Source organism: Alosa sapidissima, chromosome 21 (genome assembly GCF_018492685.1).
Source record: "Alosa sapidissima isolate fAloSap1 chromosome 21, fAloSap1.pri, whole genome shotgun sequence".
Classification (NCBI taxonomy): domain Eukaryota; kingdom Metazoa; phylum Chordata; class Actinopteri; order Clupeiformes; family Clupeidae; genus Alosa; species Alosa sapidissima.
Genome location: NC_055977.1, coordinates 20,669,008 through 20,695,655, shown reverse-complemented (window position 1 = coordinate 20,695,655; position 26,648 = coordinate 20,669,008). Strand labels below are relative to the sequence as shown.

The window sequence follows — 26,648 nt, the reverse complement described above, 5'->3', positions numbered from 1 at the left end:
AGAGTAGATTGTGACTACTACTGAATTAATAACCCCATCAACCCTTGTGTGCCAGTGTTGATGAGTAATGACAGTAAGAGCAGCAGGGCTGAACATGACAATGAAGATGATAATGATGATAAAAGATAATGCCTCTATGTCATTATAGTTACCACCATCACTATGACTAAGGATAATTACAGCTTAACAACACAGTGTTTCCACAGGAATCTCACTGTCCTTGTTACAATGTACTTAAGCAATACATCAATAACGTTAAATACTTCTCCTGTATTATTCCATGCTATTATTTCAAACCGAAAAGCTTTTACCCTTGAAGCATAGCCTTGGGTAAAATACTTAATTTATATAGATTGCACAAGGGCAATAGTCATAAAGGTATTTAATGTTAAAGGACTTCTGAAATTAGAATCAAATGCACATCCACAATTGCAAGTATTCCTAGAGGGCAATCCAAATACAGAAAATGCAGCGCAGCGCACCACACAACACAACACACAATGAACGCACCACACAACACACACACACAACACACACACACACACACACACACACACACAGGCCACACGCTAGTTTGTATGCTTTACAAGCCCCCGTTGTAAATTGCCTGGGTGGGTTTAGAGCTAACAACACGTTTGAGCCGCGTGCGAATCAGAGGCATGGCTAGCCGAGCGCCAGGGACGAAAAGAAAGGGCCATTAAGTCTGCCCTCCATCCTCCTCCGCATCTCCAATGAATACCAAATCCCAGGCAGATGGAGGAGCAGCGTGTGTGCCCAGCATGACAGTGCCATTACCAGGGGGGAATCTACATGTGCTGATAGCGCGCCATTCAAACGATCTGATTCTTATCGCCGGCGTCACCTCCAAGGTAAAATGGAATGCGAGAGCAAATGGTAATAGGGAGGACGCTGGGAGGAATGAATAAAGGAGTGATTGGAAGATGTTTCTGAGAGAGTCTCTGAGATGGGAGGAAAACGAAAGAGTGTTTTTTTCCCCTCCTCTAACACCTGGGCTGATCACATTAAACACCACGGCGTGCTGGCTTTTTATGACTGATATCAAGCGTATAAACCAGCTTTTCATGATGTCAAAAGGCCACATAAATTGTTGGGCACGCCTTTAACCCAAAACAGCATTACAGACCCTAATGATCTTATTCCCTTGTTTTCCCCACAACAAACCTCTCTCTGCCTAGACATCAGTGTCAGAAAATAAACCAGCCCAATGTGGCACATTCTGAGTGGTGAATGAGAGAGGTGCATTATGGGTGTACTGTACCACAGGGCCCGGCTCTCCTCTGTCTCCTCTTGCTCCTCTAATTCCAGGGCCACCCTGTCAGTCAGTGACACACAGAACCTCATATTACACCTCCGCACAAAACAAACATGAAATGTATGAAATGTGACAGTTTATTTTTACATCAGTTTATGAACCAGACCAGCAGTAGACAATGAAGTATGTGCAGATGAGATGCTTTGTGAGAGTGCCACTCTGGTGTTAGGTTCATTACATATTGTTGATTAGTTTATTTTGTGGGGGAGGGATCTTACAGGAGGTCCAGGGGGTCCAGGTGGGCCTTTGCTGTCCTGTGTGCAGGTGCACGCACGTGGGAGAGCTGGGCAATCTTCCTCCTTCCTCTGGAACACAGCAAGCACAGAGCGACATAGAAAACATACAGTCAACACTAGGGTTGCAAAGGGGCGGAAAATTTCTGGTAAATTTCCGGAAACTTACTGGAAACTTTCCATGGGAAGTTAAGCTGGGGAATTTTGGAAATATTCCAAATTGGAAACTTTAATGGAATTAAAGGACATTATGGGAAATAATGGGAATTTACAGGAATTAACTGGGAATTTTTGGTAATTTTTTTCATTTTTTTCCTTTGTTTCATAATAACCAATATGATTTGTTTGTTCATATTTTCGCTTAGCTTAGCATACAAAGCTAGCTACCATGCTAGCGGGAATCCCATTCTCTGCCTATGGTTTACTAGTGTGCTAAGCTAGCAACACTGAAACCACTGAACTGCCCAAGATACACCACGCCACTCAACAACAAAATCCAATTGGTTGGAACATTAACTATCTTGACTATCAGTTTGTTCAATTAGAATCCCAGAAAATGGTAAAACAAGTAAAAAAAAAATGACACAACATACCACCCCAACCAAACCTTATAGATTATGTAAGTTATATATACATGTAAATTGTCAAGCTTAATCAGACTACTCCGATTAATCATCCCATTACAGTTTAATTACAGTGCAAAATGACGTTCACCAATTTGGATGAGGACAAAAGTGACGACAAGCCCATAACTGGGCAACTCTGTTCGCAAACTTCTCCCAGTTTCACACCAGTTATTCCCACATGAGATGACATTTTCACTGGGAATTTATTTTCCCCATGCACATGAACGCACCATAGGTTTCCTTTACGTCTAGTAGCCTATGCTGATTGCTGTGTGCATGGGATTGACGTATGTGCAGGGTAGAAATGTGACTGAAATTGCATTAAATCAGGTTGTTTTAACTAGTATTATGCTGCAAGATGGGGTTTTGTCCACTACATTTAAGTTCCCTGTTATAGACTAACTTGCCATATTAAAAATTCCCAGTTTATTCCTATTTATTCCCGTTAATTCCCATATATTCCCGTTAATTCCCATGGAAAGTTTCCAACTTTGAAAATTCCCGGAATTTTGCAACCCTAGTCAACACCATGAAGATCCATCTAGCCACCTAATGCTGTAGTTCCATTACAAAGGCAAAAAGGAATTTAAACATCAATCACACTGCAATATGTAATACGTTAGAATAAGGGCCCTGGGGTTATACTAGATCTGGGGTGTCAAACTCATATTAGGTAGTGGGCCGGATTTGTTGGAATGAGACCTCGTGGGGGCCGTCATTGTCATGGTCATTATCATTTTTCTGCATGGGTATCAGAGTGTTGTTAGATGATATCACTTATGAGCAAACAAGTACACAATAAGGTACTGCTGTCATATACTGCTCTTTCTCTCTTGAAATGTCCTACTTCCATGTTAGTTTTTCAGCTTCTTCCTTCCTGAGGATGGTTTGTATTGCTAGGTTTTATCAGTTTATTATATCATAGAGATATTGCTTATAACACATTGAATATCTTTTTTTCTAATTTCCCCTTCCTACCCAAAACATCTGGGGGGGTGTATGAAACCTGCTGGCAGGCCTGATCTGGCCCCAGGCCTGATGTTTGACACCCCTGTACTAGATCATAGAGGCTATGTAGGTGATGACGTATCTTTCAGAGCTGTGTTAGCTGACACAAAATGCAGCAGACTGCAAATGTAGTACATATTAGACTTGCTGTATTTGCTATCTTAAATAAACAATCAGCTATTGCCAGCAGACTCCAGACAGGTATATATTTGCAAACAGTCTTTCATGACCTGGCTCAATCAGACAGGCATGACAGGCACTAACCAGGGATGGGAGATCACAGCACCTGTCCCGGCTGGCCCAGGATGTACTGCAGACGATTTCGAAGGACTGGAGCTGGAACTGTGAACAGACATGACAAGCCAAGCCTTCACTTGTGTGTTGCAACCACAGTCGGTTATTGACAGACCACTGTTTTCATGGCAACCAAAAGAATACAAATGGCATCATGAAAAGAAGCACTCCTATGAACGTTTTTAGGTGTCTCTTAATGAGCATTTCATGAGTTTGCAAGCTAGGTATAATTAATTCATATTAATATTAATTTCCATTTTAGGCAGTGAGTTTTCAACTCATTGATGTCATTTCTATTACAGTTTTTGGCAGTTTAACAGTTGGCATGTGGAGAGAGATCTATTTGTTTCTTGTGTGGAAAGTTGATGTGCAATAATAACATTTTCAGTAAGTGATGTTTTCTATTTTGTGTAAAAGTGTTTCTGAGTTTGTGTGTGGAGTTTTGAAAAAGAGGGTCCTAATTTCAGAAACTGTGCTTTAGCAATTGTAAAAAAAAAACTGTAATGATGCCATTAGGCAAATGTGATTTTTCAACATGCACTCCTTTTCAACCAAAATGTATTATACCGTATATACTCAGATAACTAATCAAACTCAACTCACTGGCAAAAGTATAAGAAAACAAAAAGTATTTGCATGAGGCTCACAGTGATGTCGGTTTAGAGAAACAATATCAATACAGGATTGAAGACATGCCAAATAAAATTCAAAATGCTCCTCGCCCATATACAGAACCAGTCTTTTTTTCCTTGTTTAACTATATACAGTATTTACTGTATTATCGATTTTGTGTGATCCAGGAAAAATAATAAAAACTGTATAACCACTTCTCCTTCCCTTTGTGATACAAAGGGAGAAAAAAGGACAAATAAAGTACAAAGCATACAAGGTTTTTCTAAGGTCACAGTGAGAGAAAGTGGAATTGAGCATTAGGTCCAATCTTTCAATATGTGGTAATTTCTCATTAGTAGGTCACTTTGACACTAAAAGTATGCTCGTACTTCATGACCCTGTCTGATATCTGCCACTGTTACTGTATGATTATCTATCCTTTGCTGTTGTGTACTTAAAAACCCTGTATAATTCTGTGTCAAGTCAGAGACGCTTACAGTATTCTGGAGTGCATTGTGCTTTGTGTATGCCTCTCTCCTGTATACAGGCAAATTAAACTCTCTTGTCTCTCACTTTGGTATGCCATATTTTTACCAACAACGGTTCACAGTGGAATACCTGGGGTTTCCCATCAGGATTCAGATGCATGCCCACTTCAGCCTTATACCACATACATATTTCATCATGTGACGTGCACGCACGCTGACATTCACACACAAGGACAAACACACACTGCGTAGTACAGCGTTTATGTGTGCTTTTGTTATTGAGAGAGAAAGAAAGAGACAGAGAGTGTGAATTACAAAAGAAACCAAAGGTCAAAAGAATGGTAAAAGAGAGAGAGTGGGACTACAGTAGATACAGAGAGGGAGAGAGTGAGAGAGAGAGAATTACAAAGAAAACCAAAGGTCAAAAAAATGAAAAGAGAGTGGGACTACAGTAGATACAGAAAGAGAGAGAGAGAGAGAGAGAGAGGAAGAGAGAGAAAGAAAGACTTCTCTGACTTACTGGTGCTGAATTGTCCTTTTGACCCCTGGAGCGCACCATCCTTCCCAGCACCTCCACTCCGTCGGTGGTGATGTTCCCCGCCGCGTTGACCGGCCTCTCCCCCACCAGCTTACAGTCAATCATGGCCCTGACGGTGGTCTTGCTGACAACTAGGTGGAGCTGGGAGACAGTGCATATTATGTCGTGAGTCCTCAGGAGAGAAAAAAGGGCCTGAGGAAATCCAGGCAAATCCCTTCATCCTGTAATGCTCCGTTATCTCAGTCATACATAATTTAGCGTGTGAATTCCACGCAACTCCTGCGGACGAGCGGGGCAGGTTCCCGAGGTGAGTCACACCGTGCTCAGCCTGTTACCCTGACAGGAAGCAGGTGGTGGCTCAATACCTGCAGCGAGCCAAATGGAAGAGAATGCCCCCCCACTCACACACACACACACACACACACACACACACACACACACACACACACACACACACACACACACACACACACACACACTTCAAAACCTGCCATTTTATTCCATGTTTGCTCATGGGTTTGGTGTGGGGGTGGGGACTGAGTGGTGTGAAGTGTGGGGTGGGGTGTGGTGTGAAGTTATGGGTGGGGGATGGGGGGCGAGGTCGGACATGTAGTGTTTGACGGAAGCGGAGTGTGGAGGTAGTCATGTGGCCCTGGCAGAGCCCAGCGAGAGAGATAACAGCAATCACAGCCTGATGAGCCTGATTCGCTCCCAAAGGGGGCCTGCAAAACAGATTGCCAATTGGACAGGGGGAACACAGCGATATGTCCTCCACTTTAATCAGCGCCGAGCTGGCTAACGGCAACGGTGGACGAACCGCAACTAGACAGCTGGGAACACAAGCTTTTGCTTGGTCGTGCAGTGTTGCCAGCTTCCACCCATTTCGAGGATGCACTATCATTGCTCAGAGATGCATGTTGTCACATTACATATTCCAGGGTCAGCAATATTCCGCTTGCTAATTTCCACCCACACGTCATTTCTGTATAATGTGGTTTTTTTCCAATGTAGATGAAGAGGGAAGCCCATCACTGGGACATATTCATAACAAGGACGACTGCATGCCAAATCGGCCATCCAATCATCCCGATTAGTGTCAAATGCGAGCCCCGCACAAACCAATCTAAAACCAATTTTATCCACACAAGGAATGGCACCGATCCTTACAACATTACAACGTAATAGCTTTCTAGTAAATATTAACCTTGGGATGGCATATGTCTTGAATCGCTTTGGCAAGAGGGCTTAAAATAGTGTTGGCAAATGGCAAGTTAGAATGTGCTATAGTAAGGTACAGTATAATAATTTTCAGCATCAACTACTTGGGTTGTGTCCATGTAGAGTCTACTGCTGGGACATTCAATATCGGTTTTCCACCCTGCAAGCATTTGTACTTTTAAAAGAAATCTAGATTCAGTCACTGGCTTCATGTACCCTGTGCACGCTTTACATTTTAACAATGAACACATTCTGCCTTGATCATAGGTGGCAACCATGGAAGGTCCTTGCTTATTTGAGCAGGTACTTCTCTCTGTCTGTCTCTCTCTCTCTCTCTCTCTCTCTCTCTCTCTCTCTCTCTCTCTCTCTTGCTCTCTCTCATCGATAGGCAGTTGCCAGCATGTAAATGAGAGGGGATTGGGGGATCGGTATTTAAGGATGACTTATTGCTTGTCCATCCATTCTTCATTAGTGTTCTGGATGAATGCATGTCTACTATGATTTGGGAGATCAACTGGGAGAAGAGGAGTTATGCACAGATCTTCATCTCCTGAAATCACTGAAGAGTCCATGCGAAGAGAAATCTGTCCAAAAGCTATTCCCTCTCTACGCCAAATGGGTTTATAATTCTTGATATCAATCAAGCACATTTAGAAAACTACACTACAGAGATATAAACTAAGCTTTCCATTTCCTTTATTGTTGGGAAATGTCCAAAGAGATTTAGATCACTTAAAATTGCATTCATTAAAATTCGAAAAACATCAGTGTTGTGATATACTGGTTTAAAAATAGTTGGCTGCAAATTATTTTATTTTATTATGCATGTTAGGAAAGGAACAAAGAGACTTCTGATTGATCTCCTAGGCTTAACCATTGGACAGCTTGCTCTGCATTCAGTGGCATACATTGCACAGGAGATTTGAGAAATAATGGTGAAATGAAATCTCACTACACTGGTGCTGGCAGTGAACACATTTTATGCACCATTTGTGACACTGACAAAGGACTGTGTGAATACAGCAAGACACTCCCGAGCAAAAGCCGTACCTTGTGGAAATTGCCGAAGAATAGCTTCTTGATCTGGGGCCCCTCAAAGGTGACGGTCTGGAACTCTCCTCTGTAGTCGTTGTTGAAGAAAGTGAGAGTCTTCCCGCCATCTGGTGATGGAGACAGGGGGACGGGGCTCATTCATCACACCATTACTGTGTGCAGATTTACATACTAATGCATTGTTAGGGGCCTGTGCTGTTTATCACTTCATTCCAGCCCCTGGTGCTCACCGTTGTGCTTTACATGTAGATAAATGCTAATCCCTGAATTACATGCCGCTGAGCTGCTAAGTCATCATTGTGGTAGCCTGAGCCCACAACAGATTACACACCTGCAGGTGTATGTTCAAATGCACACACACACACACCAACACACACACACACACACACACACAAACACACACACACAAACGTACACACACTCACACACACACACACACACACACACACACACACACACACACACACACACACACACACACACACACACACACACACACAAACAGAGGGAGAGACACTAAGAGAGAAAGAGCTAGAGAGAGAGCAAAAGAAGAAGAAAGAAAGACTAACTGTATCTGTCTATTATTTTACAATGATCATTGCTGCAAGCACTCACGGTCTAGAATGACACCAACAAGGGGCTCATTGTTTTGGTTGAGGATCTCCCATAAAGCGAACGGTTCCTCAGGGGTTTCGGGGAGCAGGCGGAACAGCATGGTGATGGTGTAGTCGGAAGGCAAGCCCTCTGGGTGGATATACCTGAGAAGGAGGTCACAAACAGCATTTACTACAATGCATGTCAGCTGTCAGTATATACGGGCGGTAGTAGTGTAGTGGTTAAGGAGCTGGGTTAGCGTGCAAGTTGTTGGTTCCACCGTTGTGCCCTTGAGCAAGGCACTTAACCCCAAGTTGCTCCGGGGACAATGTAATCCCTTGTAATATAGCTAACATATGTAAGTCACTGTGGTCAAAAAGTGTCTGCTAAATGTAATGTAATGTAATGTAAAGTATACAACACTGTGTGAGTACAACAAGGTAATTGCGCTGCCTCTCCAGTCAATTTCGTCATGAGTCAGGCTTTTCAAGCGTCCATTTGCGCTCTCTATACAGCGAGTCGGCCCTGGCTTGGAGAAAGGTCAGCCTTTTCTCACAAAAGAAAGGGAAAAGAAATGGAGGAGGTGTGATGTGATGTGATGATGAATCGAAGAGCTATTGGAAGAGAGCAGACAGTGTCGAGAGTGTGAGCTGTTACCAGTCTTGGGCTCAGTCAAAATAAAAGATGAAACTAGATCTAACTGCTTAATCGACACAGCAAATGACCTCCAAATGGTAGTAGTATTCTACCACCAAATGACCACAGCATGGATAGTGTTAATACATTTCTTAAATATTTTTCACTTGAATTTTCCTGCAGTGGTGCTTTGACTTGATGTTCCCTTCATACTGTATAGTGCACAAGTAGGCTGAGGCCACTTCAGTAACTGTGGCTGCAGTGTGTACCTGGTGGGCTGCACAATGAAGGCATCCTTGTGAAGCTTGTAGCAGGGGAATACGTTGAATGTGCCGGCCTCCATGGACACCCCGTCAAGGTTGCTGTATTGTTGCTCTGTCAGTCCAAACACTTCCATCATCCTAAAGCCTGTTGTGTGTGTGTGTGTGTGTGTGTGTGTGTGTGTGTGTGTGTGTGTGTGTGTGTGTGTGAAAGAGAGACAGAGAGAGACAGAGAGAGAAAGGGGTTACAATAAGTTCTACTGACAAATGTTGCACAGCATGTCCACAAAATTATATCAATTAAAATACTAAAAGAAATCCAAGAACATGAGAAATATAAGATGCTGCAGTGACAGTATGAAAAGTTGATGGGAGTTCGATGTATGAATGATTAATGATTATACCTGGCATAGTGCTGCCTCTCATTGGCACAGATGGGCAAGCTGAAAGAAAGAACAATGTCACTCTTTCTTTGCTTGTTTAAAGACACAAATATGAATTTTTCTTTGTTTTTTACAAAGTCTTTGTGCTACATCACGTACTTGCAGATGCAGATTCGCATACAAATGTGACTAGCTTTTCCTCAATCTTCCGGAAAGCATCCAAGTCATCCACGAAGAAGACGTGCCTCTCACTGGGCTTGCTGGCGATGCTCACCAACTCCCCATAGTCGGCATCCGCAAACCCGATGGCAAAAACGATGTAACCTGGAGGACAAGTGTCAGAAGTCATTGAGCTTAAGGGAAAAGTGAAGTAACAGAGAAGACTACACCCCTTCTTAGCCTGTTTAGACGGCACACTCGGGTACAACTGTCATGCTCTTGGGTGGTATCAAAAGGTTAGCTTGTTTCCTCTTCAGCGCACTTCAGGCAGTTAAATAGGTCAACAGGGTACTTGTAATGTCACGAGTGTGTCTGAGGAGGCAAGGGTGTTCCCTTGCCGATCCTCGGTGCTCATAGCCCGTCTTTTGAAAAGCTCACTAGCTCCAATAAAAAGAGAAAGGAATTCTGCCTTAAAAGAGAGGTTTAATGAGACAATAGCTTATAGGCTCTTGTAAATCATAATAACAGGGACACAACAAAAACAAAGCATCTTCAAAAGACACATTGTGTCCAGAGACATCAGACAATGTGTTCCTCACCTTCAATTTGAATCTCCTTGGAGACCTTGTGGACGTCGTCCTGGGAGCGTCCGTCGGTGAGGACCACAAGCACTTTGGGGACGGCCCTCCTGATACCCCCTTCTGTGGTGAAGATGGTGTCCTTTACGTGCTTTATGGCTTTCCCTTTAAACAGAGAGTGTATTGGGGTATCATTAGTCCCAAAAACAACAAATTACAATTCCTAGCGTCTCCTCCAGCAAAAAGTGCAGCGGAATATGAATTTTAAAAGGCCAAAAGTGGAGAGTAAATAGATGGAGATAAAAACTACTTAGTTTTCATGGCACATCCAGTGTTATTCAAATCATCCCAAAGAGACTTTGGGGGATTTGACTATCTGGCTCTGAGACACGACTCAAATAGGAAAAGAGGAAAATGAGCATTCATTAGTTTGTAAGCCTCTCCAACGAGGATGCAAGGATGCACTCAGAAACAATGAAGGCATTAATCACAATGCCTCACTGACTTCAAACTACGGCTTGATTACTTGCCTTGATTCCAATAGCTATTATTATCATTATCTTTTTTTTAAATGGGAATTGCATCAGTCATAACAGTTAATGTCTGGGCAGCGTGTTTGTTATCCAACAACTAAAACTACTAGAGTATACTCTAAAAAATGGGCTCAGTGGACTCAATTAACTGCTGAAATGGGCTGATGTGCTCACATATCATATCTGCCCTGAACCTCGAAGAGAACCTCTGCAGCCTGGATGAGTGCACAACAAGTCAAACAGTGCATAATCTTCACATGCGCTTATTATAATACCCTCACCGATTGGGAGCGAGCGAGAATCTCCCCCGGTAAGATCATTATCATGGCATCATCTGCACTGCCGCAATAATTAAGATATCCAGCCACACGAAGGAGGGGGGAAAAACAGGGTATTACGGGTCCCCTCTGCAGTTCCGTATATATAGAGCAATCAAAGACTTGGGCAGTTAACTGGGGAGGTCACGCCAACACAGAGGACATACACTAGGTCAGGCTGATGAACATTCTGCCCTGGTTTTAAGGAATTTGCAGACAGTCGGTGCTAAATTTGCTCCAGTGTAGTAGAATGCTTTCCAATGCCAGGGTTGAATTTCTCAAAGCCTATCATTATATTCTGAGGGAGTTCAAAACCTATCATCCTACTCTAATTGGTGTGGCTGGGCACCTAGCCCTTGTTCTCTCTGTAAGGGATGGCAGTGGGCTGTGCCAGGCTCTCTGCACACGTGCCTGTTTTGGTGTTGCCTCCCTTGTAAGCGATGCGCTGAATCGCCTCCAGCAGCCGCTCCTTGTTGTTGTACGAGTTGAGTTTAAACTCCGTCCTGGCATCGTCGCTGAACTGAGCAATTGCCACCTGTTAGGAGAGATAGAGGTATGCGGCGAGGGTGGAGGAGAGGGAGGGAGTAAAGTGACATGGAGGGAGAAAATTACTGTTATGTGTCCACAAGAGAGAGAGGGAGAAAAATAAATTGAGACTCATGTAGCAATTAGTGTCTGACAAATCAACACTGAGCTGTCAAGTCAGTGTGCAGCAACACCAGTCTTAATCCTCTGCTCTTTGAGAGGGGTTCTGTCAGGTTCCTTAATCCTCTGCTCTTTGAGAGGGGTTCTGTCAGGTTCCTTAATCCTCTGCTCTTTGAGAGGGGTTCTGTCAGGTTCCCCTGCTCCTCTTCCTCACCTGTGTGCCATCTGGGCCGATCTGGTCGAGCGCCCCAGTCGTGCTGTGCAGGAAGCGGATGATCTTGTGGAAGTTGTCATCGCCAATACTCCAGGAGCCGTCCACCAAGAAGACGAGATCAGCCTTGGCTGCTTTACAAACTGTGAGAGAGGAGGAGGAGGACAGAGAGTGAGGGGGAGGGAGAGAAAGGGACAGACGGATGAACAGACAGACAGATGAACAAATAGATAGACAGATCAAAGAATGTGGATACCAGTAAAAGGAAAGAGAGAGAGAAATGGAATGATGGAAGGGATAAATAGGTTAGAACAGCAGTTGTCAGTGCAAAAAACTCGCTCCATAGGGACAGGTAGACAGATGATTGGCAATTACCTCAGCGGCCTCTATCTCATATCAAGAGCCTTCCAGCCGGAGGTTGAGCACAGGAGCATTTCCTGATGTTTGGGATGTGTTATTGTGGCAGTTCTTTTTATATACTTAGGTAAACAGCCATGCTAGTGGAAAAACATGTTGCCGCCACACACTCTCCTCCCAGAGTCAACATTCCACAGATAGAAAATTATAGGGAGGGAAAATTGCATTTAGGACTTATCTATTAGCTTTCATGGACTTCTATAAAAAACTTTCTGAAGTTGCTGTGGACCACGTTTATTGACATGGCTTGTGGATGTATTGTTCTAAATGTAGCACAATCCTTAATGCAATTAACATAATAAATAATTTATCAACAACTAAGATGATAACATTTCACCAGGGTGATTACTGAGAGACAATAAAAGAACTACAGCTATCTTGCTACAAGACTGAAGGGATCAAAAACAGTGTTGCCAAACATATCAATTAACCTGCAGGATTAGTGAGAATGCTAATGACATATTGATTAAAGTGTATTGGATTTGTGGTAATCCTGAGATGCTGCCATTAAGGGTCTCCAATGTCACAGATTGACTCAGAATCAAAAACAGGGAAAGGAAAGATTGTCATGGCAACAGGTTGAGCTATGCACTGTTCAGTTTCTGCCTCTGATCTCTTTACCTGATTGGACAAGAGGAAGTCATTACAGGTAGTGAGCTAAAGGACCAGCATTTACTCTGTGAAAAGCACAGAACATTTGGATATAATAATATGAGATGATGTTTTGGCCTTTTGCGTCAGCTTTTGTTTATGTGAGTTTCATGAACTGTGAGGTGCCATGGAAACTGTGTGAACTGGTGTACAGTATCTTGAGTAATTGTAGGTGAGCACTTTGTGTGCAAGTGTGAGAAAGAGAGTAGTGAATTAAAGGTGTGTAAAGGATGGCTTGCCTTCCGTGCCTTGTCTTCTATAAGGTCTATGTACGTATGTGTTTCAGTTCACTTAGGAGTATACTGCAAGGGATCAGCATGTGTGTGCTTGTAGGTAAGGTGCATTAGGTGCAGTTTGTCATTTTGGTGATGTGGGTGGTCTGTCTGTGAGAGAGGCAGGGTCTACGTGTGTGTGTGTGTGTGTGTGTGTGTGTGTGTGTGTGTGTGTGTGTGTGTGTGTGTGTGTGTGAGAAGTGTGTGTGTGTGTGTGTGTGTGTGTCTGTGTGTGTGTGTGTGTGTGAGAAGTGTGTGTGTGTGTGTGTGTGTGTGTGTGTGTTCAGTGAAGTGCATGATTTGAAGTCTGTGAGGTGTGTGGTCTTTGTGAGTTGTGCTCTCATACCTTCTTTGGCTAGGGGCACAGTGGGAGGAGGTGGGGTGGTGGGGGGTCTCGTTGGAGCTGCGGTAGGCAGGGGGACTGAAAAACACACACACACACACACACACAAACACACACACACACACACACACACACACACACACACACACACTAAATTGGGTGTGAAAAGGAGAAAAAAAGATAAAGAGGTAGAGCCATCATTATGGCAGGCCAATTTAAGGTGAATGAAGTTGTTGCAAAGGCTTCAATTCATTCAAACAGTTTATGGCCTTACAAACTAACACATGAGAGAGAGAGAGAGGGAGAGAGAGAGACAGAGAATAAGAGAGAGAGAGAGAGAGAGAGAGAGTGAGAGAGATGAAACGTAATCCCTTCCACTATTCCCTATAGTAAAACACAAGGCACAATGAAATGCTACGGCTAGATGATGCGCGTAAGTAAATCTACAGTAAAGCACTGGCACTTAACTTCACAACCAATATGTGATTACGTACTCTGTATAATTTGCTAGTTTGATTACTGCTGCAGCAGCAGGAACAGCAGTCCAAATGAATTGTTGTTTTTATTTCTCCCCTCCTCTCCAGAAAAGCCCAGAGAACTCAATGCAGCAGTAAATTAGGTACCTGAAACTGTGAATTACTCGTGATGGCGGCCTGTAAGACCAGCCCGCCGGGGAGCGCGTGGCAATTTAAAGAGGCTTTAGTTCAATGCAAACAAATACCACAAGCTCGGTAATGATTGGTTCCTCAGCCTAGATTAATGCTAAGACCCAGTGGAAGAAGACCTTTGCAATGAGTCAGGAAGATGAGGGAGAGTTGTCAGTAAGTTTGTTAACCCCTAGAAGACTATGGTACAGTATCACGTTACACTATCTGTGTGTGTGTGTGTGTGTGTGTGTGTGTGTGTGTGTGTGTGTGTGTGTGTGTGTGTGTGTGTGTGTGTGTGTGTGTGTGTGTGTGTGTGTGTGTGTGTGTGTGTGTGTGTGTGTGTGTGTGTGTGTGTCAGTGAGTATGCACTTTACACACACCTGAAACATGACTGACACTGCTTGAGTTGCTTTAGTTGTACCACAAATATGTTTGAAAGAGAGCTCTAGGCAGATTATCTGTAGTGATTGAAAGACGAATATGGTAACAAATAGTAGTCAAGCATTGATGTGAGATGGCAATATGAAAGAGGTTGTACACAGAGTTACTACAGTGATCCTGGCTTTGAAGTACTTGTCATAAATTCCGGCTGCGTCTGCAGTCTATATGCAGAGGGCATAATACAAATATTTGTACATGGGAATTAAAAATGGGCACAAAGCATGAAATTGTGGTGATATGAGGAGCAATTGTGCAGCAGTGGGGTGGAGGGAGAGAGGGTTGTAACAATGCAGCAGGGCGTCCATTTGCCCAAGCTATGGCTCTGCTCCCAACAGAAACCCCCAAATTAACCGAACGTTTGCTTCACTGTGCACTGGTGCTGCACTGTGCTGCAACAGTGTAGGCTGTGAGAGAGGGTGTCATAAAGCAGCTGCCTGCGACCATAATATAATTACATTTGGAGAGACACTGCCATCCAAGGAAAGGGAAAACGGCAAATCTACTTTTACACAAGAGTATGTCAGTAGCTGAGACACAAAAAGTTTCAGACAGACAGTGTCTGTCAGTGTCTGTGACAAAAAATCAGACAGTGTCTGTGTCTGATGGCAATGCATAGACGCATTAAATCCTTTTCAGCTAAGAGCTTTGTCAACTATTACATTCACATTACTTTACAACACATGAAGAATTGCTTCTGTTTGAGAACTCTGAAGACTCTTACCATCAGTCAGTCAGACAGTCAAAACAAAACCCTTATTCTTTAAACCCTGAATCTGCATTGTCTGGAAAACATTGTTCAGTCTCTCCATAACTGTCAGGTTTGATTTCACTGCCTTTTTCACCAAACTCACTATGGCTTTGAGGTTTGGCTCTGAAGTTATTCTGTAATACAGAGAATATAGTATCATATGACTGTGTGGGATCATCGCGGGCTCACATGTTTTCTGGATGGTGGTGACAGCGGGTCCCTCGGTCTCCTGCAGCTGGGCGTAGATGCTGATCTTGTAGTCTGTGTTGGGCGTCAGGTTGCTGAAGCAGTGTCTGGTTGCGCCCCCTCCCAGTGACGCCTCCTGTCTCTCTCCATCTGAGAGGACACAAGAGAAACTTGATGTTGTACTTGAAAATGATACTTGCTCACTACAGAGTCTCTCTTACCTGTTCTCTCATGCCTGTGTATTCATTCATCCTTCCTTTTCTCTTTCTCCTATACCAACCTACCTATCTGTCTTTCACACCAACATTTGATCATATCTTGTTGTCATCACATCATTTTTTATGTGGCATTCTCACAGTTCCTTGACCAAGTTTGAAGTCTGCAGACAAACAGGTTGCATATAATACTAAATAAATATAATGTAACATATCTCTATTTCCATTTCCAATTGAATGTATTTAACCATCACATAGAAGGATATGGCTCTGAAATTATTTCCCAGTACCATTTTTAATGTGTCATCCATATCCATCTGTCACACGTCACGTCTGCCTGAATCTTAGCTCAGTGTTGTCATTCTGTTGCTGTGTCTGAATATGAAAAAAGTGGGGGATTTTTCTTTCCAAATATGTGGCAACTGATCTGAGAGGAATATAATTAGTGAGAGTCTTAATGTTTATTTGGTATCTTTGCGTCTTTCTCATTTCTTACTTGAAAAAAAAAAAGCATCTTTATACTCATCTCTTTCCAAGGAGGGTTGCCTTTATTTTCACAGTAATTACACATTCATCACAGTGCCCTCTGCCACCTCATAAATCCTCATTTTTGTCTAATATTAGACGATGGCTTTAATATTTGAAAGGTCCCAGGGCTGCACAGGTTTTGGTGTTACAAAAAGCTCGAAAATTGAGGGCTGTAGAGTAACAATCACATTAGCATTTCAATGATGAGCCTACAAAAACACCAACAATTACATTTATTGTATTTTTTAAACATTTGGGAGCCTGAGACAGGCTGTAGAAAGCAACAAAAGAAATTCCACTATTCATATGGTCTTAAGACTCTGGTGAAATCCATAGTGTGGTCTGTCACCACATGGGTTTAAAAACTCTGCCAGCATTCAAATACACACTTGACTGTATGACCTTTGCGTCCAAACCTCTTTCATTCGGTCTGCTGTGAGACACAGACCCAGACTAGGGTCACCATGATTATAACCTCAGACTGCTTAGGGACACATAAAAGCTTCAGGACCTGTACTTGTACAGACCATTCCGTCTGCGTGTAGACATATTAAAACTACTATGAGATGTTGGAGCTCTTTAAAGTTTAAACAGCATCATGAAATAAATATCCAATTTCTAGTTTGGCTGTGAGACTGTGAAATGATGATTACCCTTTCAAACAGTAACAACCCGTAAAAGAAAAAAATAATCACCTTTCCATGACTTCTTGTCTTAACTTCAGTGTAATGAAGTGTTGCTTTGAGAATGTTACTTTAAAAGGAGGTAAAAAACGAACTGTTTTGTCTGAAGTGTCAGAACTGTTCTTGTCACGAATGTGGAAGCGTTGCTTCTCTTCATCACCTCTACACTTAAAATAGAAGCAGTTATTACCTTCAGCTCCCACCATATCACCTTCACTTAACCCACACAGCTGTGCAGGAAATACATTTAAAGGCTTTTTTGTTTATCATTACGCGATCACATTACAGTAAGTTTGAGAGCACTGATAGGCTATACAGTGGTGTCTTTACATTTCCAGGTCATTTACGTCCCACCTGTCATCATGTCTCTGGCGCCTCACTTTTACTGGGTTGAGGCCACCTAAAATATCACAGGCAGTCAGGCACACCTTAATTATAATTCCCTGTAGTGTACATTTCTGTCTCTGAGAACCGTGCTGTTGTCTGATTATGCATCCCTGTCTGTGAGAGGCTTGGTGCTCATGTACACAAGAGCTCCCATTTTCTGCTATGGACTATTGTTTTTAACACTTATCTCCACACTGACACCTACAGGAAAACTATCATTAAGGTATAATCTGACAGACACAAACCCTTATAGAGCACTAACATCAGCTAACACTCGCACACCCACACTTACAGAACACTGCTATTTGCACAGACAGTGACATGTGCATATGAGCTTGAAGCAAAATGGCATTTCACTTTCTTTGCAGACTCGCATATTTGCACACACGTGTCCATTTAGACACCCACATACACACATACACACACATGAAATATTCTATTCAATATTCTATTCATGGAGGAAATTGAGATCTACCCTCCTTCTGTGGTGTCTCCTGTATCAACGGAGCCCAATATCCGTGCGCTATCCCGGCTTCAAGTTTTGCCCAAAGCGGGCAAAATCTGCCCAGCACAGCACTGCAGCCCCCTGGGTAAAATCCGCTGCTAATATTGACATGGATTTACTGTCTCTTCCTCAGTCTTCTATACACATACCCCCTCTCTTGCTCACACTTATGTCTCTCTTACCCATTCTCTCATGCCTGTGTATTCATTTATTCTTCTTCTTTTCCTTCTCCTATACCAACCTATCTATCTGTCTTTCATACCAACCTTTCATCATCTCTCTCTTTTTTACAGACTTTACACAGGGAAATGAGATGACCAAAGTGTTTATGATATGAAGATTAAGAGGACACTCTGTCTCATTCACCAAAGCCTTTGGACTGCTTGATGCTGAAGCCCATACTGTGTACTGTATAGGATATCCTATAACTCCAGCACCTGCTGTACCATATAGTGCCTATGCTGGCCATGCACTAATATGAAATGCATCTGACATCTATGATGCATATACTCTCTAAGCTGAAGTAGAACACTTCCCCTCTTTCCAGAAGAAGCAATGTTCACAGCATATAAGATACACACGGCACTCATGTTATGCTACGTTATGAGAGAGTTGTGATAAACGGTTGACTGAATTGCTACAAAGGCCATTTGATACTCACTGAGAAGAGACTCAATGATGACGCGGTATAGGGTGGCATGGCGATGTGGCTGCCACTGGGCACACATGCTGGTGGTTCGCACCTGGTAGGTCTTCAGGTTGGTCACGCCCAGGTACACTGATTGGGGAAAAGACGGTGTTACGTTTACCCAAGTGTCTGCATCTGCACTCACTGTAAACTGCTCAGCTACTGTAGGTCAGCAAAAACCTGTTACAGCAAGATTCCTATTAACATTCAAACATATATTTCTAAAAACATGACAATATGACCTAGATTGGAACACATTGTATAAATAGGCTAAATAAGGCTGGAAAATGCTTATGCTATTTTGACATTGTCAGAATTTTGTTCACCAAAATTGGAATTAGATGACAGTTAGATAACAATCACGTGATGGCAGTCCCCTCTACTCGAGTCAGTGGGAGAGAGCTACAGACAAGCCTATGGTATTTTGCTCCATGAAAAGCTGTCTCTCTGAACTCATAGTGGGCAGTAATGTGGCAGATGGGTTAGGAAATGGGTGTTTATTTTCCTTATAGCAAGATAAACTCATTTTCAGTTGCCGTCGCTCCAAACCACAACATATGCTTCCAACTAGCTGATCAGAACCGTATGTGCCCAAGGGACGACGCTCAGGAACACAGTAGCCTGTATTGCATTCTTTGTGTTCAGTTCTTTTCTATTTTGTGTAGTTCTAGAACTTGCTTGTCTATCATGGTGACAACGCATCACCAAGAACGACATGGACTGCATGCATGGACTGACTTTAAAGGAACTGCTTAAAACAATCCAGTTAAAAAAAAACTAATGAAATCCTTAAAAAAACAGTGGATGTAAATCTCTTAACAATTCAATCTGCCAAAGTGCCAAAACTAGGCAAGGAAATTGAGATAGTGACTAAAGTCTGACAGGTTTGATTCATTAGCTAATTAGCATGCTAAACGCTTCGTCTGACTGCCACTGCTGGGTGATGCCACAGTCAGATCGCCCATTCTCATGCAGGCAGGAACAAGCATCATTACACAGCTGCTTTGATTACACAAGGAGTGCCAGCACTAATAAGACAATGATCTCAATTATGGCGAGACAGAGATATCACACTACGCACGCCTGTCTAGGCACCTAATATCAGCACGGAATTGGTTGTCTCAGTCTGGGGTGGGGGGTGGGGGGCGACATTATCAGACTCAAGCTTGTTAAAGCATGAGAGGATATGGACTGACCTCTCAGCATGACCTCTGAGCTGTTGGTATGTGATTATGGGATAGCGGGAACCATTGAGCACACCCGTGGTAAATAGTTAGATACAAAAGGGTATAGTGCGTGCTTCCTTGTCAAAACAGCTACAGTAGCAAACAAAAACACGCCTCATCTATTTCCTTTCAATCACTAAGGTACTGATTAAATCAAATGTTACTGCTGGCAAGGCACTCACGTTAACTGAATTCCTAAGTTTCCTTTCAAAATGTATTGAGGTCTTCATTAAGTATCCAAACCAATGAAAAGAAGGCATCCACTTCCATGCATGTAAAATTAAAGTTATAATGCTAGAGGCTCTGTGAGCTTCTAGTCTCTTGAAGTGTAACGATATCTCCTATTATAGAAAGAATGGAGAAACTTAACTTGGTAGATAGGGAATCCACTTTCATTAAAAAATATGAGACTGAAATGCCTTGTGCTGTCATTGAAGTTCAAATGCAGTAAAAATTAGCCTGTTTACGTGGGACGAGTCTCGTCAGGCAAATCACCATTGGCTACATATCTGTCTGACATTCGGTGTCGGTGCCCTTGATTGTGATTTAGGGTGGAACCTGATTTGGGCATGTGTGGAATGTGTGGTTGGGGTGTGTGTGTGTGTGTGTGTGTGGGGGGGGGGGGGTAGCTTGTCTTGTCACTCACAGGTCTTGGCCTTCCCAACGAGCGCCTCACTGGAGCCTGTGGTGTACGAGGCGATGACTTTGACGCTGTACTCAGTACCCGTGAGCAGGTTGAGGATCAGGATGGTGTTCACGTCTTCACCCACAAACGTCTCCAGGGCACGGCCTGGGGCTGTGAGGAGAGGGTAGAGCAGCAAAGGTCAACGGTCAAATTCCTCATCACAGAATCACTTTTTGAGTCACCGACCCCAGCTTCATGCTGTTGTGCACATACTGCATGTGCTGTTTGAAGCTTCCCCCCCTCTAAAAAGGAAACATGTTTCTTCTTGGTATGACCAAAAACTCACAGGACTCACAGAACAGCACTAAATAGGCAATAACTCAGTAAGCAAAGATAAATACTGATGGATTGACTAATTGATTATAAATGATTGATTAATGATGTACGAGGCTCCTAAGAGTTGTAGGAGTAGCTTACCTGAGATGGGCTGGTAGACAATTCTGTAGCCCATGGTGGGGGAGGGAGGTGTATCCCAGGTGATCCGGAAACGGTTGTACCACTCCTCTGACACTCTTAGATTCCTAGGTGCAGTCAGAGGCACTACAGGAAAAAAGGGAGATGGGGGTGGGGTGTAAAGAATAAAGGGAGATGGGGGTGGGGTGTAAAGAATAAAGAAATTGGTGAATAGGGGTTGAGAGAGAAAAAGTGGGAGGAAGAGATAGTATGTCTTTGCTGTTCTGTGTACTACAGATATGATTTAATAACCTCATAAATCATTTCTTTCTGTTCCAAAGCTATAGTTACATTTGGAATGTGTACACTGTTAAAGCTTGATGGGTCTAAAGATAACATACTGTTCTCTTGTGTAGTCGTTTTCTGTAATTTCCAGAAAATGACACACATTAATCTGGACCTTTTAAGGGGGGAATATTTATAGACTCAGAGCGTACTCACATAGAACTTTTAAGTGCTTATCCAAAGAGACTTACAATGAGGGTGATGTTATCTTTACGGTTTCTCCCACAATATAAAAAGCTCCCATATCTTTGCTGTGTCATTTCTTATTATAAACTTTTAAACAAAACAAAAACATTTTTCTGTAATGTCATAGACTTAGAAAGAAAAAAGCAAACCATAAGGTAACACATTGTAACAGGGTTATAGCCATAAAACTGTGGACAAATGTGGGCCAATTCTACAAAGAACTCTTCCTAGGTTCAAAAGGTTCTTCAGAACCTTGTAAGAGCTCTGGCTTGAAGCTATCTTCATTAAATTCATTGGTTAGTGTAACAAAGTTGAAGAGCTATTTTGCTTTTCAGAGGATGCTCCTTTGGTCCCTATAACCTGTATGCCAACACCTCCTGGAGATCTACTCTCCTCAAGGTTGTCATGGTGACCTTAATTCAGAGACTTTTGACTCCTTTATTAAGATGCTTCTGACAGGTTTGATTAGCTGAGCAGAGAGAAATGCAGTGGGGTTACCAGTGACGACCAGAAAATGGATAAACAGCTAGGTAAGGCGCTCTGACCACAAGAGACAAAGCAGGAAGAGAAAAAGACTCACAGGTGCGGCCCGCGCGGGTCATGACAGGGCCTGGTCCGTCGGCGTAGATAGGGGTGACGGTCACTCTGTACTCTGTGTCAGAGAGCAGAGACTGGAGCAGAATATTCTTCTGTTGGCTTGAGATCATTTTCTGGATAAGAGTAGGGAAAGGCATACAGTCATGAGCGGTCTGAACTACTATATACAGTACATTTACATTTCATAATTATTCATTTAGCTCACAATTGACACTGGCACAAAGCAACTTTCAAATGGACTGATATTATCTCCATGTTATCATCACAGTGTTTCCACACACCTAACACCTAACATTATAAACTAGTACATATTGCATCTTTTTATGTATACAAGCAGAGGATGTTGTGATAAACATTACCTGTCAATCATGACTTGAGAGAAAACAATTTCAAGGGGGACTTTTTAACCTTTCAAAAGGAGTTTTTCTCTCTTTCCCATCATGAGATTAGAGAATACTGTTATATTCTTTTAATATGCAGGAGTATGCACACTATCAAAGACCAGTGACAAGCTTGTTGAGCACTGATTTCACACATCTGGTTAAAAACAAAACAATGCCAATAGTTCACTTTCAAGCTGAGATTTTGTTTTTCACTTGCTCTACAAAGAAACTTTTTTGACAGAAACCTTTTACCCAAAACTTGTTAGAAATGAAACGCAACTCATATGAGCTGGAGCCATCGGAGGTCATCGCGGGACAGTACATTAGCACCATCAGTCTGTTCGCTCGGCGAGACAGCAACTTCTAAGTAATGATGGGGAGATCTGATTTTTATTACTTCACTCTATCTCTGAGTGTGCAGCAAAGCTCATCATTGCTCTTTATATCTATCCACAGCACTGGCAGGGAATAGCAATGCCGTCAATGCCGACCGACTAAACAAATGGGACCGCAGAAGCCACCAGCAAACACTAAGCTGCTCGGCAAATAAAAAGGCTTCAAAAGCAAACCAGAACCAATCAGATTTAATGTAATAAACAAGTGAGAGATGGCACAATAGGCCTTCTCTGAGCTTTTAATACAGCCATTTCATTAGAAGTGTGATTCACTTTTTTTTGACACAACTGGGTCGATATATAAATCACAATAGGAAATCTGCCTCCTCCTGACCTGCCTCCTTTGCTTTTTTTGGTAAATGGATAGGCTGGGGAGTTGGGGGACAGGGAGGAGGGCGCCTGGGTTATCTCTACGCTGTTTCAACGATTAAGGGTTGAGACTGTGGCGTCTGCAGCACTCCCCGGGCAGGGATGAGAGGGGCTCTTTGACGCCAGAGAAGGAAACCGGATTTGAAACGCTCAGCGGCTTTGTGTGTCAATCTCATCCCGTTTCCTTTCTCTTTTTTTGTCTTTGTATGCAAGGACTTGCCAGGGTAGGCATTCACTGTGGTGCCTTTCATGACGGAGAACATAAAAGTCATTAAATTCCTCCTTAACAAAAGTGAACAAAAGGAAATGGCATGGTGATGCATTGCAGAAGTAGGACAACTTCACAGTTGGCACAGCAAATAACTGAGTGGGAATGTAGTCCATTCATTTGACTCAAGGAATACATATTTCATTGTGTAGCTGTTCACTTAAACCTAGCCAGAAGTTAAACTTCAATTATTTAGTATATGAGTGGAAAAGACATAGTAAACAATCCCAACCAAAAGCATATTAAGGTTACACGACTAGAGTCAATTAAGTCAACTGTGTTGGCATATGTAAGAAGCTTGACTGAATAGCACACAAAACTCAAAATAACATAATACTAACAACAATGCATCAAGAAACACAAGAGTGACACAGTTCAAAAGACTACTGTATATGCCATACACTCCATATCTCATTTGCATTCTGACTGCATGCAGCCTAGCCTTCCACATTCTGAAGTTTCACAATTATGACAACTGTGAAGCACGGAGTCTGACAAATCAATTTAATGCCAAATGTGGGGCCCCACAGATCAAACATTACCAAAGGCGCTTTGGGTGTATGCCGAGTGACATGTACCCCTCCATCAGATGAAGGCTGGGAAAATTGGATTTTATAATGCAGGCACACTTCTCTTCATCAAGTATTTATAATGGCTGTAGTAAAATCAACAGAGCAAAGAGAACAAGGCCAGGCTAGGCTGGCCAGTACTAGCAAGGGCTGAACAAACATGTACAGTAGGCCCTCGGCAAATGCAGGAGCTGTCCACTGGAAAAGTGGTGCTGAAATGTCAAATGCACATAACTCCTCAAAAGTTGTGATGCATGAATATAAGCACGCAATGGAATATATAATATGTTTGGTAGTACGTATTTCATATGGAAGCATAACGAACGAGCTAAACAGAAATACTAAAAACAAACAATATAAGATGGATAAACCTATTTGCTTTCTGTCATTAGGAATGATTCTGGTTGCTAAATGTTTGTCTTTTGTAGAGTGGAGGAGAGCCAACAGCACAGAGGGCTAAAGCATGAGGAGACTGAGGGGAGCAGAGAGGGGAGTAAAACTGAGAGAAGCCCAAGCGGCAGCACACTCACCACCTCCTCTGCGCGGTCCCCTTGTGCCGTCACGTAGGAGATGCGATACTGGCGGACATTGGGGTCCTGTAGCTCCCAAGACACCTGGAAGCTGAAGGTGGTCTGGTCACTGATCTGCATGTTCCTTACGGCCTGACGCGCCACTGAGGAGACAACGGCCTGGGATTAGGCTTGGGATTATAGACTTCCATTATAGGAAAGCAAAAGCTTGATGAATTAAATATGCAATGTAAACACATTCTAAATGGATCATATTAAATATGCCATAACATCCCATGGCTTGTTCTTAAAGACTGTAAAACTTCACTGTGTATAAATCGTCGCAGGACAGTACATTAGCACCATCAGCCTGTTTGCTCTGCGAGACAGCAACTTATACTGTAAGTAATGATGGGGAGATCTGATTTTTATTACTTCACTCTCTCTCTGACTATGCAGGGGAGAAAGGGGCCCTTTTATGCCTCTAAAGCCAAACTTGACAAAACAATGTGTGACAGTACAAACACCTATGTTTGGCCTGAGACCACACAGTTCCCTGAGAAAGTCCCTGTTCACATTCGGTCTGCCTTTGTTTTGGGGATTTATACACCAATGAAGACCTCCTACAGAACTGGTCAGCAGGTGTTGCTGGGATGTTTATTCCGAGTATCTGGTTAAATCCTCATAAGAGAGCAGTAATCGCTCACTGACACATGCTTCCATTCATCCCCTCCTACATTCAGTATTGGTATTAGCTCAATTTGTAAACTATCGTCTAGGTGTGTGGGTGGGCAATTTCCTCAGCGGCAGCGCCAAGATCTACACGGAGCTGCCAAGCTGGGCTAGGCTTTAGCGCGCCTGGCATATTTACATGGTGGGAGACCGGGGGAGAGCAATCCTTCATGGCCAACAATAGAGCCTCAACAAAATCACTGCCATTCATATTTAGTTCTCCTTCAAAGCTATCAGATTGCAATAAAATAACCAATCTATACAAAACATGTTAGTACCTCATGATGGATGGATTATCAGGAGGTTATTGGATGGATTAATGTATTAATAGATGAATGGATGCATTATTGGATTATTTTTTATCTTATAGACCATTTCTATACCTCACATAAGATATGCAATGAGTCTGAATAGGAACATAGAAGTCCCAAAATACATTCCACATTATGGATTTGTTGCTGAATCAACAAATCCAGCACACATATATGCATTATCTGGAAAGTAAAAAAGCTGAGGTAAGCTCACCTGCGGTTGTGGTGGTGGTCGTCCTGACGGTTGTGGTTCCTGCTGCTACATAAGACATATGCAGAACATGAACAAAACCAAGCCTCACGTCACGACTCAAGACCGCTTTATAGAGGTTAATAACTTCTTGTTAGATTGTGTATTTTTTACTGTTACAGAAGGCTTAGAAATGTCTAGATTTCACTATCCTGAGATAAAAGTTATCAGGGGTGAACACTGCATAGAATTTAGCTACTGTAATGTCTTGTTTTATGTCCATACCAGTAGTTTCTATCAGGATGACTGATTCGCTCTCCGACTCGTCCTTGTAGATGGCGGAGAGGGACACTTCGTATTCGGTGAAGGGCTTCAGGCCAGTCACAAGGTAGGTGTTGGTTTGGGCATTCACCATGACCTTGAATACATGTGGGGAAAGAGGGTAGATTGAGCTACACAGTACACTAGCTAGAAACACAGAATAAACAAATAAGACAGAGACAGACAGACAGGCACATGTAGGATGTCCGACAGGCTAACGCACGTGTATAAAGACAGACACATCTAAAGACAAACAAGCAGACACACAAGACAGACAGACACCTCTTCAACGTCTGTCTCTCCGTCACTCTCTCCCCACAGGAGTTTGTAGAGAACGACGTCTGTAGCAGGGTGCTGCCAGCTGACCCGGAAGCTGGTCTGGCCGACCTCTTTGGTTCGCGCATTCAGAGGCTCAGGAACCGTCTCTGCAACAGAAGCAGAGGACATTCTCACACAGTCAATCAACACAAGAACCCAAACACAAAAAAACACTCACATAGTCAACATCAGAATAGGCATCTTAGTGAACTGTTAATCATTGGCCACTTATGACCACATGTTCTAGATCACATAAAACAGCAACATACTCATAATGAATTTTCCACATTTATGCAGTATGTAATGGTATACATACAAGAACACAAAAGTGCATAATAACACTATGTCAAAAGATAGTAAAATGATCAGTTAATTATGACTGTTGTTCAGTATCAATGGCAAACATGATGACAAAGCTGCC

The 26,648-nt window shown here is 42.7% G+C and overlaps 1 protein-coding gene across 6 annotated transcripts in view; it reads right to left on the bottom strand.

Moving 5' to 3' along the window:
* LOC121695500 (collagen alpha-1(XIV) chain-like) overlaps nucleotides 1-26,648 on the bottom strand; it is a 59,881-nt gene that overhangs the window by 9,501 nt on the left and 23,732 nt on the right. For 5 of the 6 annotated variants that reach the window (XM_042076392.1, XM_042076393.1, XM_042076396.1 and 2 more), the window contains 22 exons: nucleotides 26,192-26,334; nucleotides 25,874-26,006; nucleotides 25,613-25,657; nucleotides 24,377-24,519; nucleotides 21,846-21,975; nucleotides 20,759-20,881; nucleotides 20,303-20,452; nucleotides 18,404-18,520; nucleotides 15,428-15,574; nucleotides 13,406-13,480; nucleotides 11,723-11,862; nucleotides 11,275-11,398; nucleotides 10,035-10,178; nucleotides 9,436-9,600; nucleotides 9,298-9,336; nucleotides 8,903-9,041; nucleotides 8,019-8,161; nucleotides 7,401-7,510; nucleotides 5,115-5,273; nucleotides 3,465-3,542; nucleotides 1,552-1,638; nucleotides 1,280-1,333 (listed from right to left, as the gene is read on the bottom strand). In XM_042076392.1, coding sequence (XP_041932326.1) covers nucleotides 1,280-1,333; nucleotides 1,552-1,638; nucleotides 3,465-3,542; nucleotides 5,115-5,273; nucleotides 7,401-7,510; nucleotides 8,019-8,161; nucleotides 8,903-9,041; nucleotides 9,298-9,336; nucleotides 9,436-9,600; nucleotides 10,035-10,178; nucleotides 11,275-11,398; nucleotides 11,723-11,862; nucleotides 13,406-13,480; nucleotides 15,428-15,574; nucleotides 18,404-18,520; nucleotides 20,303-20,452; nucleotides 20,759-20,881; nucleotides 21,846-21,975; nucleotides 24,377-24,519; nucleotides 25,613-25,657; nucleotides 25,874-26,006; nucleotides 26,192-26,334 — 2,588 coding nt within the window. The remainder of the gene's footprint in view (nucleotides 1-1,279; nucleotides 1,334-1,551; nucleotides 1,639-3,464; nucleotides 3,543-5,114; nucleotides 5,274-7,400; nucleotides 7,511-8,018; nucleotides 8,162-8,902; nucleotides 9,042-9,297; nucleotides 9,337-9,435; nucleotides 9,601-10,034; nucleotides 10,179-11,274; nucleotides 11,399-11,722; nucleotides 11,863-13,405; nucleotides 13,481-15,427; nucleotides 15,575-18,403; nucleotides 18,521-20,302; nucleotides 20,453-20,758; nucleotides 20,882-21,845; nucleotides 21,976-24,376; nucleotides 24,520-25,612; nucleotides 25,658-25,873; nucleotides 26,007-26,191; nucleotides 26,335-26,648) is intronic. The other variant, XM_042076394.1, reaches the window with a different exon arrangement.